At 32.0% G+C, this 20,077-nt stretch overlaps 1 protein-coding gene across 1 annotated transcript; it reads right to left on the bottom strand.

Annotated features, from left to right (window-relative positions):
• Positions 1-5,418: 5,418 nt before the first annotated feature.
• LOTGIDRAFT_154673 (hypothetical protein) lies at positions 5,419-15,429 on the bottom strand (the record flags this gene model as incomplete). Its single annotated transcript, XM_009063872.1, has 3 exons — positions 5,419-5,573; positions 5,757-5,918; positions 15,240-15,429. The coding sequence occupies 3 exons, from the start codon at positions 15,427-15,429 to the stop codon at positions 5,419-5,421; spliced, it is 507 nt and encodes a 168-aa protein (XP_009062120.1).
• Between the last annotated feature and the right edge of the window lie 4,648 nt (positions 15,430-20,077).

Genomic DNA, 20,077 nt, shown 5'->3' with positions numbered 1-20,077 from the left:
ATTGTGATATTGAGAGCTTAGATGGAGCATTTACGAGAAAAGTATATATAAAACATATATGGACAATATTGAAACAATAGATATTCTACTTGGAGCCGAAAATGGAGATGATCCTATCGCAGCTAAATGTCCTTTAGGATGGTATGTTCAAATGAAATGAATGGAGTTTTACGTCTTACTTTTCTGCATGAAGTTAATAAAGACGGTCAACGCCATGCAGGGTGCGATGAGGGAAATTTTGCCAGGACAGCGGCATTAGCCTGCGTTCGATTTCCAACTGTCGAGGGATCTTTAACGTGCACAGGCTGTAGCACACGGGGCCTCGGTTTATTGTCCCATCCGAACGACTAGACGCTTTTCCATGTCAGCCCCTCTTACCTGCATCACTGACGGGGGAAAACCGGGTTGAAAAATCCGAAGGTATTATCTCGACCAATGCCGGGATTGAACCCTGGACCTTCAAGTTAGCGAGCAAGCGTCAAACTCACTGAGCCACCGCGGCTCCCGATGGCATGTTCAAGGAGGTCAATACAACGAAACACCTAAAAAATAACATTATGAACTTAACGCAAGTTTCTGCCGTAAGTAAAATTGAAGATTTTCTCGGCATCGAACGGATGGGAATTGAACCTCGACGTTGCAAATGTTCAATTGACGCCGAAGAGAAATCAGCTACCGAACAGAATAGATGCAGAATAGCGTTACTAGATTAGAAGATGGTATTTATCAGATTAACTTACCCTGGAAGAAATCGCCGTTAGAATATCAAATAATTACGATTATGCTGTCAAACGTTTAATCAATTTGGAGAAACAATTTCAAAATCGTCCACGTGAATGGGAAATTTATTTCAAACAAATGGATGATCAAGTTTCTAGAGGTGTTGCACGAGAAGTTCCACAATATGAATTGCATACTGATAATGCTTATGGTACAAAAATGGGTTTTTTACCTCATTTTGGGGTTCTTAAAGATTCGGAGACTACACCAGTTCGAGTTGTTTATGATGGTAAAGCTGGAATCCAAGGTCACTCTTTAAATGATTATTTCGCTAAGGTTATAATATAAATGTAGATTTATTTGATATAGCTATACGATTCCGTGAATATGAAGTTGGTGTAATTGCTGACATTAGTAAAATGTTTCAAGCTGTAATGATTGCACCCGACGATGCTCAATTTCACCGTTATTGATTTCGTAACCATCCAGAGGACCCAATCAACGTGTACGAATTAACAACAGTTACATTTAGAGATAAACCGTCACCTGCTGCAGCCATTATTGACTTACGTCATGTCGCTGCTGAAAACGCTCCTGATGATCCTGAAATTCAGCGAATCGCTAACAATAAATTATATTACGACGATCTCACAGATTCGCAACGGTCAACCGATGAAGCTCAACGATTAAAATCTAATCTAACTTCTACCTTAGAAAAAGGAAATGTTAAAATTTGCAAATGATTATCAAATAAGCCAACTCTCTGCGATACTTTGGTACCAGATGGAATTTAAAGACAGACACTCTCAGTGTAAAAGTTTTATTTAAAGATTTTGTTCCTATAAAACGTAATATTCTCAAAATGACTGCTTCGTATTACGACGGTTATGGTATGTTATCAGGAATATTAGTACGACCGAAAATACTTTTACAACAATTATGACAGTATGACATTAACTGGGATGATCCGATTCACCCTGATAGTGATTTATATATTGTGTTCAATAAGATCAAGAAAGATCTTCAAGATGTTTATTCAATCGAAATCAAACGTTTAATTTCAGAGAAATGTCAAGCACAATCTAAACTACCTAAAATGTCGCTTCATGGTTTTACTGATGCCTCGGAAGATGCAATGGGCATAGGAGTTTGGATGAGATGGTCCAATGGAGACGAGTTGACATTTGTTAGTACTAAAGCTAGACTTACGCCTTTGAAGCAATCGAGTATACCACGCAAAGAACTGCAAGCTATTCTGTTGTTATCCCGACTGATGTTAGTTGTTATCAACTCTTTAAGACTTAAAATCGAATACGTTAAAATGTGGACTGATAGTATGACAACAATAAGCTGGTTACGAGGTCAATCAAAATCTTTTCGATCTTATGTTGCTTATCGCGTTGGTGAAATTACAATAGATTTTGATCCGTATAAAGATGTATCGTATGTTCCTACTGATCAGAATATTATCGACTTAGTATCAAGAGGAGTACAAGCCAGTGAAATGAAACGAGTTATTGACGGACCTGACTTCCTTCACAGAGCAGAAGCACTTGGCCTGTAACACCTACTTACATTCCAGTCAACAGTGAAGATGTTGAATTGAAGAAATTCCACGTGAGAAATGAAAAAGTTTTAGCTGTCAGAATTGGAAATATCGTTCCAATAATTGATCCGAAACAATATTCTAGTTGGACAAAATTAGTAATAGTAACTGCTAGAATTTTATCTTTAAAATATATACCTAAAAGTAGATAGTTGAAAGATTTAACCAAGACTTTAGCTCAATGGCCTTCATATAAACGAATTAAAGAAGCTGAATTATACTGGATACGATTCGCCCGGAATGATATTATTTATGAAGATCACAACATTATGAAGTTGGAACCCATCTACGATGATATTGATCAAGTCTACAGAGTTGGAGGACGAATAGATAAAGCTCAACTATCCTATGACATCCGACATCCTTATCTACTTCCTAACAAACATTATGTTAGTGTACTTATAGCACAGCTGCAGAAATTCGAAAACAGTTTTGGATTATTGGTGATATTAATTTATTGCGTCAAGTTGTACGAGAATGTATTGTATGTGCTCGTTATAGAAGAAAACCAATGGAACAACGCATGGCAGACTTACCGGACTTCAGAATTAAACCGTGTACACCGCCCTTCAAAGCTACAATTGTGGAATATTTAGGACCTGTGAATGTTAAACTTAATAGAAATACGGTCACAAAAGGACATTGTGCTGTTTTTACATGTACAGTAACTAGGGCTGTGCATCTTACATGTGTGCAAGACTTGTCAACCTCAGCGTTCCTACAAGCACTAGAACGATTTGTTAGTATTCGTGGTGCACCTGAACTGTTAATCAGTGATAATGCTACTTGTTTTAGAGGGGCTGACAATGAAATGCGTGATTTACAACTTCGATTAGATCAAGATCAAACTCGCTCTAATTGTTTAAGATTTAAAATAACTTGGAAATTCGGATCACCTGCTGGACCACATCATCAAGGTGCTGTAGAAAGAATGGTTCAAGAAGTCAAGAAATCAATGAAACACATGGTATCTGCTGATAAACTTAACTTTATAGAATGGGAAACAATTTTCTGTCAGATTTCCGGATTACCTAATAGTAGACCGCTTACTGCTCAATCATCATCGCCATTAGATAAGCCCTATATTACGCCTAATCATTTCCTGATTGGAAGAGGTGATCTTACATCGCCACAAATACCCTGTGAAGATTATGCAGTAAATCTTAGAAAACGTCGCGAACTCTGTAATCATATGGTGAATGGATTCTGGCGTCGTTGGATGACTAATATTCATAAACTTTCTCCTCGTCAGAAATGGTTAAATTGTAAGGATAATCTAGAGAAAAGAGACGTAGTTTTAGTTGTTGATGAGAACAATAAACGTGGAAAATGGAAATTAGCAGAGATTATATAAATTTATATTGGAGTTGATAATTTGGTTAGAATAGTTGATGTCAAACTTGCTGATGGTTCAATTTTGAATCGTCCAGTTACCAAACTCATTTTATTGATGAAACATAGTGAAAGAAAAGACATGTAATAACGTTTAGAATGTGTAACTTTTTAGATCAAAAAGTAGTGACTTTTTCTTTAGTTTAAGCGAACTTTCAGTTATGTATAATCGTTTAATCGATATCCCTATCGATGTGATGTCCCCTGGTCTGTCATAGAATATCATTTTATTACCATATTAATCATTTAAATTTAAATATATTTCGTTTCGTAAATTTAATTTTTCGCTCCCGTCAAAGTTTGACAATTTGTACGATCATTGTTTTTTACGCATGTTAATGGCTGGATTTTGACACGATTGAAAAATACTTTATTTTATATTTTTATAATATCAGAACAAATGAACTTTCGTGTTTTGTTGACCATAAGAATTGTTTCAACGTGTATTTTGAACTCATCGTTTGCATTCCGTAACATCAACTCTGTTTAATCAAATTAATGTAATGCTCCGTTTTATCAAAATAATGTAATGTTCTGTTTTATCAAAATAATGTAATTATTTAAACATTTTTGGCGTTTAAAAATTAACGGCTGGATTTTTTTAGTTACAACTTCCAGATACGTTAAAAGGCACATTTCTTTAGATTTTGGTGTATAGTTTTCGTAAATTTGAGCACGAAAAAAATTCCAACCTACAAAAAAAGGGGAACGTCCCTTTAAAATAATAAATGCCCGTTTCATCAAAACAATTAAATGTTCCGTTTTATCAAAATGTTCTGTTTGGTATATTTCATTTAAAAAAAAATTGTTAATCTGTACATTGTAAAGTATTTGTTTCATTTTCATGAATAATTTTTGTTTTCTTTGTAAATTATCATTCAATCTTATTGGGTTTTTTCATGTACAACTTATCTTTATTTTGTTGACAGTGTTATTCATTCTTTGTAATAAATTTCATTTTATTGAAGAACTTGTGGACTGTAAAGAATATTAAGGTTTGAATTGTTGTCTCAATCCTCGTGGGATTTTTAAAACGGTGAGACAATAATTGAAAAAGTCGAATAAGAACTTGTAGAAGATCCTAAAGGACATGAAACTCGTAGGTTAAGACAAGACGTGGCTTAGTTATCTAGTTAACATTCCCGAGGTGTCTTCGTAAGGCATCAATTATTATCAGCCATTCCTTTTGTCTTTGAGAGAAAATTAATTTTGCGACACAAATCCCCTAATGCCAGCTTTACCATATCTGTCTAATATAGTCACATCAAGTTGGTAATGTTCCTATACTAATCCATTAAACCTTTTAGGCGTCTTTAATTCAATTAATTATCATTGCATAAAGCTTCCCCACGCCTGTCACCAAGAATAGTGTTGGCTAATACACCCGATTATTACAAAAATTAGCAGGTGAACTATATTCAGTTTTTAGAAAAATATGGATAGACTGTGTTCAAATTAACCGAATTTTCTAACAGAGACAGAGTTACGTCTTGTTAAGTAATTTTGCTTGAATTTGGAATCTAATTGGAGCACAAGTAATCAAATTTGTGCAAAATAATCCAGCCTTACCCGTATCTGGGTCACAACAAGTATAGGTGGAATGTATTTCCAAAGCGCAATGAACACTAAGTTGAAGAATGCCAGACGTGGTCTTTTAACCCTAACTGCTTTATTACACATTACACACGTAAACATTCATCTCACCCAGTTCCAAAGAATTCTGTTAAACAGTCGTCCGAGGTTTTCTCTGTGATGGCCTCTCTGTTTGAATATGGCCATATTTGAACATCAGCATTGACATCCTTGCTATCGTAATCTAAATCCCAGAAGTTTTTAGTCAAGGTGTACCCTATTCCTAAAAATATTAAATAATTGTGAGTAAAACGTGTTTTTCATCTTGATTGCATGACCAAGGGTTAAGCAAATGTGTTTTCTGTTGTATCAAAGGGTAAAACTATTCTGCACGACTCCCTCAGATGATCAGAACTAAATATTTCTGCTTAAAGAGCTTCGAAGGGTGAAAATATTGAAAACTTACTTAAGAAATAACGTGTATCCCTGGCCGCCAGGTAAGGTAGGGCTGTATCACTGATCTGGCCAGCTAGTAACCTCAACTCATTTATTTCTCCTAACACATCCTGGGGGATCTTTAAATTTGGGTATTTTTCACCGATTCTTCGTAAGAGCACCTTTAACTGACCTGTAATAATAAAAAATACTCCAGTGGCGCGGTTGAAAATTAACCCCAGGGTTTGCTGCAAGTTTGTCAGGATTTTGCTTTTAAGAAATAGTCGATAGAGGTATCTATATTTGCCAGGCAATTTATCTGGTAAATAGCCTAAATAATTATTTGCAACGTGCGTGGTAAGTAGCAACTAACGTTGAGATACAAGACAAATTTGGACATTTTTGCTTGGATTAAATGGGTTTTTTTTTATAGAATAGGGAAATATAGGCCATCTTATCACATTAATTAAAATAAGAATTTTGAATATTATAAACGTCATTTAATGAAATTGTTCTGTCAGACATATTTTCTGCTTCGACTTTCAGAAACCCTCGAACAAAAACAGCAAGGATATCTTCTTCAACATATTAATACATAGATATGCCATCCACCGGTTTATACAATCGGGAAATAAATATTTTATAATTTGCATCAAAAACAAATAAGAAGCTGTCTAATACTAATTTATCCGTTTGATAAAATATATAGACTATCACAATACGCATGAAATTGTATTAATCAACAAATACATTGTTTAAGGAAAATATAATATATACCATTTAAAAGAGTACATTCAATGTTTTAACAAAAAATGCATTGCTTCAACTTTTAGATACTCTTCCAACCAAAAAACTCATTTTCAAAACGAATTTATTTAGTTCAACTTAATTCTGAAGAATAGTTACATTATATTGATTGATAGGCATTTAGTGATTGACACGAAGTTAGTCTTTATGGATAACAATCACTTTCTTAAAGATGGGATCCCTTATTTTCAAAAGGTGTCCTAATGACCTGGAAAAATACCTGTTTGTCTCATATGTCCATAATCAATTCATAATTAGCTAAATTAGAAGAGAATTACCATCAATGAGTGACCGATCAAGATAAATCAAAAAGTCTTTTTTTGTTTATGTAGACTGTATATAATTGGTTAAAACTCTTAATTATATGCGATGATAACATAATGATATGATTATGAATGCATGATAACTCATCTGTAAAAACGACGTTTGGACAAGATTCCATTGGTCGTTATCAAGTGTACAAAATATAACAAATGAAGTACCATAGAGGCAAAACATAAATATATACAGGATCATTACGTCCCATTGTTACATATACATTACCTGTATATATTTATGGGAGCCGCGGTGGCTCAGTGAGTTAGACGCTTGCTCGCTAACCTGAAGGTCCAGGGTTCAATCCCGACATAGGTCGAGATAATACCTTCGATTTTTCAACCCGGTTTCCCCCTGTCAGTGATGCAGGTACGAGGGGCTGACATGGAAAAAGCGTCTAGTCGTTCGGGACAATAAACCGAGGCTACAGACTGTGCACGTTAAAGATCTTTCGACAGTTGGAAATCGAAAAAGAGCAGGCTAATGCCGCTGTCCTGGCAAAATTTCCCTCATTGCACCCTGCATGGCGTCGCCCGTCTTCATTAGCCCACATGGTGCAGAAAAGTAGGACGTAAAACTCCATTCATTTCATTTCATTTTTGTATATATTTATGCCTTGCCTACGGAAGCGTATTAGGACCATTCATTTTTTTTTTTTTTAATTTTCAAGTTAGTATGTTGAATTTTCAAGTTAATAGCTTGAATTTTCAAGTTAGTAACTTGAATTTTCAAGTAATTATCTTGAATTTTTAAGTTAGTATCTTGAATTTTCAAGTTAGTATCTTGAATTTTCAAGTTAGTATCTTGAATTTCCAAGTTAGTATCTTGAATTTTCAAGTTAGTATCTTGAATTTAGTAACTTGAATTTTCAAGTTAGTATGTTGAATTTTTAAGTTAGTATGTTGAATTTTCAAGTTAGTAACTTGAATTTTTAAGTTAGTATCTTGAATTTTCAAGCTAGTATATTGAATTTTCAAGTTATTATCTTGAATTTTCAAGTTATTATCTTGAATTTTCAAGTTGTTATCTTGAATTTTCAAGTTAGTATCTATATACATCTGCTATAACTAATATCCATACTTCAGATCAAAAAGGCGTTCATCATTCTGCTTTATTCAAAGGGGATAAGGGTTCAATGTATTTTTTTGGTTCATATGGATTAGATCCAAATAAAAAAATAATTGACACTAACATTACTTATTATTATTACTATATTATTTCCTTTTGAATTTAAAATAAAATCAGTAATTATTTCTCAAAACGTTGTAAATATAATTTTCCAACTGGAAAAACAAATTATATGTATGGTTTATTTCTCCCGGAATTAATAGTAATAAAAGATGAAAATGCAGCATTTAGTAAATTGATAATTAGTAAACTACATCAAGAAGGAAGAAACATACACACTTTTAAAATGGAAAGAATTTGAATATATAAGGTTTTATTTTGATTTTGAGAATATTTTTATTAATAAAATAAATTATTTGTAACAACATCCTCACTTTAAACTGTAGATTAATTTTTCAAAATTTGAGTATTATTGAAAAATAATAGAGACTATCAGGAATAGAGTTAATTTAATTCATAAAAAATAGGTGATATCAATCAGACATCACAAAATTTACAAGATGTTACGATATCGAAACAAAATGAGTTAAAAGAATTAAAACATTATAATAAATCAAAAACTCGTTGGACTAAGATTGACACTGCTTTTAAAACTTTAAATGTTATATCAGCTTTTCTTATATCAATAGCAACTGCAGTAAAAGCTACTATCACCCCTCCATTATTTATTCCAGCTATCTTATGAGTACTTACAACTGTTCAAACATCCTCATGTGGATTAATTACTATTGGGTATACCTCTAAAAATGTATTACAAAACCAAAACAAATTTAATAAAAAGATAAATGATTTATCTTTTTTGAACGAAGTAAATCCGACAAAATTATTACAATATAAGAGCTCGAAGAATTTAACAAAAGAGTATAAACATTTGAAGAAAAAAGTATAATCCTTTTGTAATAATAATTTTTTGCTGTAAATCATGACTAAAACCGTAGAGAAAAAAAAGGATCTAGAAGACGAACAAAAAAATTGAAAATGAAATATTTGATCACGTGATTCTTGACATAATTGATGAATTTAAAACTTTTTAACGTCAAATTGAAATCAATGCACAATTTGTTAAGACGGTAAAGTTAAGCAAAATTTTTAATTATCGTTTTTTAATGTTAAAATGATTAAAAGAGCTGTCAATAATATGACTGAAAAATAAGATGATACAGATTGGTATTTTACTGGTCACTTAATATTTCGTAAAGACAATTTCAAACCAATCAGAAAATCTAAAATAGGAAAAGGAATTTAACTGCTTTATATTATAAACGAATATAAAGGAGAATATTGTTATATTCCAACTGACGGAACATGTTTTATCAAATGTGTCAATTTTGTTTTAAAGCGTGATTTGACACAGCAGTTCAATGATTATATTTATTCCTTTCCTAAACATAATATATGAAAGATATGGAACATCGTTTCAAATTTATAATCCCAAAGATAGATCTTCATATCCTATAAATATAAAAAAACACCCCAGATTGAGTATTCTTGGAATAAAAGAAATAGAAAAAAACTTGTTTCAGAATTTAATCCATCGACCCATACACCAACACCACAACCGGAAACTATGTATGCATGGGATTGTGAAACTTACACTGTTTAGTTGCATGTTTGATAAAATACAATCAAGTCATGAAATCTTTGATAAATCAAACTATTATAAATAATTTAACAGCTCTCGCTCTATCTCTTAAAGGTTAGTATTATTTATATAAAGGAGAAAAAGTATATTCTCACGTAAATCTATTTATCAGACACTATGTTAGACGCTCTGTAAAAGATGGTAGAGTTTCAGCAGACATAATGAAATTCAGGTCGAATAAATTAAATGAAATATGCCAACTGCTGCAAAGGTATTTAGAGACGGATGAAAACACTCAGCTGAATGCTAGTTCTCAGATTTAATTAATCAAAAAATATCAAATATATAAAGAATCTAACAAAGATCTATCAGATCTTCACGAAGAGAGAGAAAAAGTTTTAAAGATGGTGTTGTAATTCCGAAAGATAAACAAAAGAAAGTGTTCAGACATAATTTTGATAAGATTAAAAGAAAACCACCATACAGAAATGGAATAATGATAAAAAATTAAATTAACATGGATGAAAATGATCAGTTCGATAATTATGATAACATACTTTTGGATGAAAATGAGGAAAAATGTAATTGAATACATATTTCTTCTTCACCAAAGTCTAAATATCTTCCAAGTCCGTCTTTTATATCTAAATTGATTTCTTTGATAATTGTGGAATTAATTGGTAGATATGTTGTTTGAAATGGTTTTTCTACTATTCTATACCCAATTGGAACTGTTAACGTAGGAATACTGAATATAATTTGTTGTTTGTCTTTATTGAAAAAATCTTCATCAACCAAATTGCAATCAATGTTGATGATATCGATATCGTTCTCAATATTTGCTTTTTTAGGAGAAAGTGTAGATTTCCTATACAATTTCTTTTCAAAAACTAATAATTATAAGGTTAATCTTATTTTCTTCGTCCATTTTTGTAAACATTATTTAAATAGCATGAATCAAAACATTTATATAATCGTCTTTTTCCTAATAATCTTTTAAAAATGGCGTGGATTTTCATTGAAATTAGATTAAAGTCCATGTTTTATTGCTTCAATGATTATATTAAGTCTGATAAGTAATTGTTCAAAATAGTCATACCTTCTCCATTTACCAAATCATCGAATTCAAATTCAATACTTGAATATCAGTAGGAGTGATGGGTGAATTCTTTTCTTTTATGCAATAATCTATAAATTCTTCAGTCGTGTTATTTTGTTGTAGATCTTCATCATTTTCATATATTTGGAATATTTTATTAGAGGTGTGTTTTTCCTGGACCCGGTTGACCAACAACACACATTAACATTGGATTTTGTGAAAATCTGTCTGAATGTTTGAATTTTGAAACCATTTTTTAATTAAGTTTTAGTGGGGGTTTAGTAGAACACCATCTCCTTGTCTAATTGTTGTATTAAGAAAGTAATAAACCATCACCACTATTAATGTCTTTAAGTATTATTCCCTTTCCTTCTTGTTTTCAATCTTCGTTTCATCCGTATTGATTTGATTAATTTAGACAAGCCTTCTTTTACTGTTTTTTTTTTTTTGGTTTCATGGGTGAATTGTTTGATGGTTAATAAGATATCTTTTATGCCCGAACCTTTGGCCAATTGTTCCATTTCTAAGTTATATCTACGTTTTTCTCTGGCTGCTTGTCTTCTGGCCTTTATCTATTTACCGAAGAGACTATCCCACTCCCCTTTCTGCTAACCCTCCGAAAATAAAGGGTAGGAGAAATAGAAATCCACCTTGTTCAGCTTCCTTGCCGATTTCGTCATAATTGATATACTACTCCTCTTTAATTCAAGCAACGTTTCAATTCGCATACATGAATCTTTTCCAGCAATGAAATTTGAAACGAATTGACACGTTAAATTGAAGAGGAGTAGTATATCCATAATAGTGGTTTATTTATATAATGTCCTATCTACTTCTAAATGTCATTCAAGGATTATAATTGATATTGTCTTGAATTTTATGCTCTTTTAATTTGTTAAAAACTGATTTTGAAATAGGTATCTTTTTACCGTTATAAGTAATCGTTTTCGGTTTTCCTCTTTCAATTGATTCTAATATTTTAATCTTCCATCTCTTAAATCTGCAATGATGAGTTAAAGTCTTTTGGATAAAGTAGAATTTTCAAAATGGTGTCAAATTCACCTGGGTTTTTATTGGTTTGAATTATATTTGAACCTGCCTCAAAAACCATTTCGCTGAATAAGGAGGGGAGAAATTCTGTTGTGGAATTCAGTTTTGGTTTGAATTTCCGTCTTTGAATTTTATATTACAACGAAAAAAGGCTTAAGACAGAAGTAGCCAATTATAGATTAAGAATTGATTTCAAACGTTACCCTTCCTCCATCGTTTATCTGGGATTGAGAACCAATGGTTGGAGATATGATGATGATTTTTTCTTATTTAATCTGAACCCAAAAGGTTCATACACATTATAATTATATAGATTCGAGTTTTGCTTTACTTTCCATTTTTAATAAAAAAAAAAACAAAACAAATTGTAACAGTTTACTACGGAGCCCCTAAGGCGCAATTGTAAACATATTTATTTATTATTTCGTTTAAACGAAATAATTATTTCGTTTAAACGAAATAATTAATTCGTTTAAACGAAATAACATCATTCTTTTATTTCCGTAGCAATTTTCCGTAACAAATTGTCACAGGAGGGAAGTTTTTGTTTAAAAACAATAATTATTTTTAGGTTTTTTGGAAAGTTTTATAATATTTTCTTGATGGTAAGCTTTTGCGATTTGCATTCCCTCTTTTAACAATTGAAGGTTTTTTGGGGGTTTTTTTGTAAACAATATTTTATTCATATAATAATGAAAAGGATTGGGGAACAGGCTTTCGCCTATATTACCCGTCTCCTGATGAAATAATTACTTGATATATAATGCAAAAGGAGAAAATGATCAAAAAGTAATAAATTGGTTATTTTGAGAGCATATTAACATGAGTGTTATCTCCATCTCAGTGCTGGTGAAATTGGTTGAAAGTTTAGGTAATGCAGATTCTTTTCCTGAGCTGAATAAAATTATGATCTTGCTCGAATATGATTTAGGATGATTTTTGACAAATAAAAGAGTATTAATCTGATAAATCAGTAGGTTTTAACAGGTAGAGGGTAGTTTCACGTGTATCTGAATATGTCGAACAATGGAGTAAGTAATGCTCAGGATTTCGAATTGGTGACCGCAAGGGCAAGTAGGGTTGTCCGAAATGTGTCGTAGGAATTTGTGTCCAATTTAGATCGCTACAAAGAAAGACGAAGACGAGAATGTAAAATTTGTATTTTTCGAGAGCCAAAAAGTAAGAAATGGGTACAAGAATGTCATTTGATTCGAGAGCGGCTTTAAAAGAACTTATGGAAGGTGAACAGATAGGTTATTCCATTCTCTAATGCCAGATGCTACGAAGGATCTATAAAATAATTATGTCCTACAATTGTATTCTATGAAATTATTAGTATTTCTCAAATTGTACGGATTATCATCTAATTGTATCAGGTTTAAAAGGTAATTTGGGGTTAAGTTGTTATACACTGTATACATTATAATTAGTTTATGTCGCTGTCGTCTTTCTTGTAGCGTTACTACACCTGTTTCGTAATATAATAGCCTATGACTTGTACCCCTAACAGCACCGCATAAAGTCCTGAGTGCGTCTAACTGGAGATTTTCTAACAAGTCTTTTAGTTTTGCAGTGCACCCATCCCATATGACGTCACAATAATCGAAGATAGGCAAGACAAATCAAGAATAAGAAATGTGAAATATTTTATGTAGATGTAACTGTAAGCCATTATAACCTCTGTATATATCATAAATCTGAACGGGTTCCTGTGCCAATGTAGTTATGCCTTACAAGATGTTTTTCGCCCAAATATTTAGCCCAAGGAAATCCTGGAAGTTTGATTAGAGATTTTTGAATGTCTTCTGAGCCGAAATAAGTGTTGGGAGTGTGGATTTTTATTAAAGATATTTTTATTTGAAGTTTTTTTTTAAGAGTTAATAATAATAAAGTTGTGTTCGCCTGGTAGTAGTCATAGAGCTTACAGATTTACAGGACTACGGAGCGAAGTGGAGTAGTATGGAGCCAAGTAGAGCAAAGCGGAGTACTACGAAACGAAGCTGAGTAGTGCTGTAAATCTTTAAGCTCTATTACTACTTAGATAAACTGTTTTAACAAATAGATAAACTGTTTTAAAGAATAGATACTTTGTTTTGACGAAAAGTTACATTGTTTTGACTAATAGATACCGATTTTTAACTAATAGTGTTTAACTACTATATACCGTGTTTAACTATATCCTGTTTTGATAAAAGGATACATAGTTTTAATATTGTTTATGTACAAATTAAATATATACGAACCCTTTAAACCCTGTGTCCCTGATGGGTTTGTTTATCAACAATTCTTTTATACTTTTTTCTGCAGATCGGGGTGGAAATGTTTAACTAATTGAACCTCTTTTTAACAATTGTTCTATCATATATCAAGGGATCTTTCTGATTTTTACTGCCGATTTATTGTCACACATCAAGAATGTCTTTTATTTTCATAGCGGAACTATAAGAATCAGCAAGGGAAAAGTTGAATCGGTTGATTTATTCGCTTCGATTGATTTTCTCAATACAACGTGAACATTCATTTTAATTTTTAATTCCTACTGTTAGATCTGTAGCATTCTTAGTGATCTTCTCTATTATTTCATCAAGTTTCTTTATGATAACACCTAGATTGTCACGACTTTGATAAGAAATAAGTCTATCACTGTTTAGAATATTGAATATCATTTAAATTAATAACAGTAACACTCCATTGGAATCTCAGAAGACTTGCTGCCTGGAAGCTTTATGAGATATGACGGACAAAAAACTCTTTGATGACAAAACTGATACATTATTTGAACTTATTTCTGCTTTTTTAAAGTTTCAGTTCAAACAAACGAATATTATTACGATTATTATAATACAATACAAATAAAAATAGACTGTCGAGACTTCTGTGGTACAAGTAAAAATTGAAAATACATTCAACTTCTACACCATCAAACTTAATCACAGGAAAGCTTAAATAGGAACATCATATCTGTAAGTGATACAATTTTTATCAACAAAATGAGTTGATGAGCTCCTTGTCTGATAGATCTTGAAAAAAAAAATAGCAACTTACTTCGAAAGGTCCACTTTAAATTTTCAAAGTGTTAAGAAAAATCAGAAAAGTTATTAATTTGACTAAATTTAAAATTTGAAGTTTTTAAATCAATATCAATCTCCCAGATAGCCAAGACAAAAAAATTGAATTGTTGTCCATTAAATAAAATAGTCTAGACAATTAGTAGATTGGTATATTTTTGTAAATGAAGAAGCCCTTACTCACTTAAATATTGATATAATTTTGAAACTTCATGTTATGGCGTTTCAGGTCTCAGAATTATATTCTCATCAGCACGACGCCACCCGGCCCACAACATTGAAAAATTAGATAATATGAATTTCAAAAAAAATATCTTTTTGATTGTTTTAAAGCTGAAATAGAACAACCATTGAAGCCAATGACTTTGAATTACTCGTTGAAACTAGAGTGGAGTAACAACATGATTTTTAAGACGCTGTTTAAATATTTCTAAAGAAAAATAAAATGTATAAAAATTGTATTACCTTCAACAATTCGGGTTCCTATAATAGCATCTAAATTGACATTTTTATGTTCATTTTCTAAAAACTCCAGAGCAAATCTTAAGGCACGTAAAGTTGGTCGGAGGTACGGGTCTACATTTTTATCTGTTCTGGTACAATTTATTCCCGAGAAAACACTAATAAACAGAACGAATAGAGTAGAAACAATCATGATTGGTGATCAATTAATTATCTTATCTGATGCTAAAACTCTGAATATTCTCTTTATAAACTTTCCAGTATTCGCTTCCATTCATTTCATTGGTTTATAGAATTCACGTTACAAACTATTGTCTCTGTCAATGAACTCAATCATTCTGGTATGACAGGCTTATTGACTGTTCAAGCATCATAATCAGATCAAGTCGAACTCTCCCAAAACACATAACGTTTTATAACTTGGAAAATTGAATAGGAAACATAGTCCAAGTTTATATGATAAGGTCTTTGAGTGTCGCTAACCAGAAAGGATGATCTCATTCTTACAGGACACAACTGATACAGTTACAGCCTAGCCTATACCGAAACTATAAACTATATAAAAGTAATACTTCAAAGCCTTTATAAAAGAAGGGGGCTAACTGGTTCAATATGTCTAAATCTAAATTGGGTTCTTCACTGTTAAAACAGGTAAAAAAGCTTAATATGGCTGGTATGTCTTCGACAGTTTTCATGGCAGACGTTACCTATGTTATGACCACACCTGTATCTTTATGAATTCCTCTTGAGTTGACTTCCAATATCAGTAATTGTTTTAGCTTTGGGAAAAATTTGATCATTTCGAGGAACGTCTGCATATTTATACAGAATATATTAATGTTGATTTGGAAAAGGAAACCAGTAAGCCATTGTGTGTTTATGTTCAATATTCTGATGTTCTATTTTTTATTTTTTCAACCCATCACTGTCCCATCAATGGGTAATCCGAGACTAAGGATTCAAGTCTCAGGGCTTTGTAGAACCTACCTACCCTCCAATATATCTCAAATAGATTACTCTGTGAGATAGTCTTCAGTTCGATAGTCTTTAACAGTGCTGTTAATATGCAATATGACATTATAGTCTTAATATAGTAAACACCCAACTTGATATCGAATCGATATCCATACATTAATATTATCTCTATAGCCTTTTAATTTACAATTAGTTAGTTAGGCTTATTAATTATTAATATCATTATGTTGATGTACCATTTAGCTTATCATGTAAACCAGAATAGTGATATCATCCTTCATTCTATAGTCAGAAACACACCGACTCTTTCAAGGCGTCTGGTACAAGTTAGTCAATCAGTTAAAAGTCTATGAGACTTTTGTTTCCTTTCCACTTTCAAAGATTCCGGATTCCTCCAACTCTTTCTCCGATCAGTGAATCCCACATACATATTCTTATGGCTGGTCTAAACGAAACTGATTATTTCACAATATACGAGTGTGTATGTAATACTGAAAATATACCCTCAAACTGCCATCGGATCTCTAAGCAATTTTATTTAGGCTAATTGGGCAGTGTAAATGAATAACGGGCTTTTGGGTTACGATATATTTTTAGAGGATTGAAAAATATTTTATGATCCTTGAGTAATATCTAATTCATTGCATCCTACGCTATATTTAATTATTTATACAATATTTTTGATCCACTACTTAGTTTGTTAGTTATAAGAAGAAATCAGAATTCAACAGGACAAAACAAAAACATTCAACAATCTATAGATATTCCCTAGACTACTACGATGAATAACTTTAATATGGTTTTATTATTCGAGGTAATGATTTATCTATGAAGCAAATCCTGACACTGTAGGAGAAATAAATATAGCCTATGCAGCAAGCTTTTTTGGTAATAACTTCTTTTCTTGTCATACTTTTCTGCACCATTATTGTGCTATCAATGTAATCAAAAGAAAAAAATGGAAAACTAGGAATTATACTCAGGATTTAAAAGGGGTCCGTGATTGCTCAATGACTAAGTAACCGATAAACTAAAGGTCCGTCGTTCACTCTCGGCATAGGTCGAGATAATATCTTGTGTTATTTTCAACCCGGTTGAGTATCATCGTATCACGAATACGGGTTTTGACATTGAAGTATGGCAAATGGGTGTGTGGTTTGGACACGATGGTTGAGTAGCTGACATACAAAATGCATCTAATCGTTCGGAAGGGAAGATAAACCGAGGACGCCTGTGTGTTGTACAGGTTGTGCATCCTAAAGATCTCTCAACAGAAGGCAGTGAGAAAAAGGGTGGGCTTTTGCAGCAAGACGCCATTCATTTCAATAGTTCCAGTAAGATGTATTTCTAATATCAATCTTTATATTCATTTTGACAGTATTTAACAAACTAATCCCCTGCTTCTACTAATTGATAATGCGAACACACGACAGTAAGAAGGCCTCGTGGCATCATGAACGGAGGTGCAGATCAAATTTATCATATTCGAGTTTCCTGTTGACGATGATTATAGTTCCATATGATCAACAGAGCAAAACTTTTTCTGAAAATAGTGTATTTCTGTACCTGACTTTTTTTTTTTAATATAAAGGCATTTCGTGACAGAATTACACGAGTAAGCAGAAATTATAAAAAAAGATTCAATTAAGGAAATTGATCAAAAATAAGTAATTAATTCATCTTAAAATATAATAAGCCTGCAATGTGTTGTAATCTTCATCCTTAAAGTGAGAGTATGCTCCAATTACTTGAAACATTTTGATATAGCTATTAAAGTGTATTGGAAGAATTAAAACCGAATGTCATGGTGAAAAGAAATTCAAAGTCAGACTGTTCTTAAACCGCTATAACCAAAAAGATTCATACAACATGGATTACTTTATCTATTGATTTTAATGTAAAAAAACAATAAGCCCGAAAAAGATCTATTCGAACACCTTAGAATAGTGGGTGACACATAGTAATATACATAAGTTACTATGTAGGCCTATAAACTTTCAAGACTTAATGGGAGCTAAGATTTTTTTCGGAAAAATCGAGAATTCTATCATCTGAAATCGACTTGTTTTTTTGGTTTTTTTTTAATATTAGTCCTGACTGACTTCTTCTGAATTTGTTGTAAAGTGATACTCTAAATGGTCTTATAATTGCATATCAATATTATGGGCACGGTGAAACGAGAATTAAACTCATAGAAAAAGAATTCACTAAAGTATCACATAAGGAAATAGTAGAAGGGAGGTAACTACGGTTTTAATGTTATATATTTAACAAACGTTGTCTGAAGCCGCTACAATGAAATAAAGGAGTCATATTCTGAAAAGTTTCCAGAAAGTTAATGAATCGACTACGGGATGCCGGATGGTCTTAAATTATCACTAACATGCCCAATGCAATCCATATTAACCATGGAGTGTATGTAAAGGAAATTAGGCTACTAGGTCTAACTAGGTATTCTGTATCAGTTCAACAAAAACACACTTTTTATCAATCTAGAATTTATTATTTACAAAATAAAGAAAATATTGCACTGAAAATATAAATAACTTATAATATAAGATTAACAAATGTATAACAAAGCCTGACTTGGCTGACTGGAATATTGTCTTTATATTGAGACAGATGATAGATTCATTAATAATTTGCTCAGATACAACCAATGATGTCTGATAGAACTCTAAGAACACAAATGTTTTCAAATCTTTGAAAAAAATAATTTTAAAAAATGGAATGTCTAAATATTAAAACATGTTTCAGGGTCTGTTTAAGTTTTTCTATTTCACTCTATAATTGATGTAATGAGAACTATTTAAACAGTGAAAATATTTGTTATTAAATGAAATGTCTGGTATTTTTGTATTGTCCTAAACCCAGGTAGCAATGATCCCAACGATCCTAACGTGAGATTCAAAAGTCGTGTTAAAGACTGGTCATGAAGATACCCACAGAATACAATACCTAGTAAGCTGTCACTGGTCACCTTTGGTATATTCCTAATAAACACAAAACAAAGAAAATACAAGCAAAAAACTCCTAATTTCATACAACACCAATCCCAACAATGAGTAAAACTCAACTTGATAGTTTAATGTCCTAGTAATATTTGATTAGGTAAATTAGATTAGAATTATCAACATTTGATATCTAATAGGATTTGGCAGTGATTCTAATGAACACAATTACAGAGTAAAACACTTTCACTTGTAAACAAAGAAATATTTTATCACACTGGTTATTTGCACCGTCACGGCTTGTATTGTCTTTGTTTCCAAGTTTTTTCTGTACCGTTAGCAGCCAATGGGAGAGCTTCATTCATATTGTGCATCGGTAAAGGATTGTTTTCCCATCTCTGCGCTAGTTTTTTTGTCAAGCATGAAGAAAGCTAGTAAGTGACCTGTCTAGGTTTAGGTAGGGATGGTCATATGTTGTACCATCATGGTGCAAATAACCATGGTCATATTTTATATCTCGGCAAATCATGTGAAGACTATGTTAAATTAAAATGGAATGTAACAATGAATGAAAGTAGGATGATATTATTTTACTGGAAGTCAACTGTATGCTGGGATACAGGTCATAAATTCTTGTTGGTTTGTTTATTTGTTTAATAAAAATGGATTTCATTCTGTCAAGTTAATATAGAACTAAATTTATTGTGGAAGTTTGTTTTATCCAACAAATCCTACAAACTGTCTGTGAAATCCTTCTGGTTTTTAATATAATACGGTGTATGGAATGTAAAATTTCAGCCCACAATTAAGAAATTTGTATCGTTCAGGATCTTGCAAATGTCAAATAATTGTAATGTCACACTCAACATATATTTTTGATTCATGGCATCACTTTCTGAACACACAAGATTTTGA

The sequence above is a fragment of the Lottia gigantea genome (assembly GCF_000327385.1).
Source record: "Lottia gigantea unplaced genomic scaffold LOTGIsca_6, whole genome shotgun sequence".
In the NCBI taxonomy this organism is placed as follows: Eukaryota; Metazoa; Mollusca; class Gastropoda; family Lottiidae; genus Lottia; species Lottia gigantea.
This window is presented reverse-complemented; position numbering and strand designations above follow the sequence as displayed.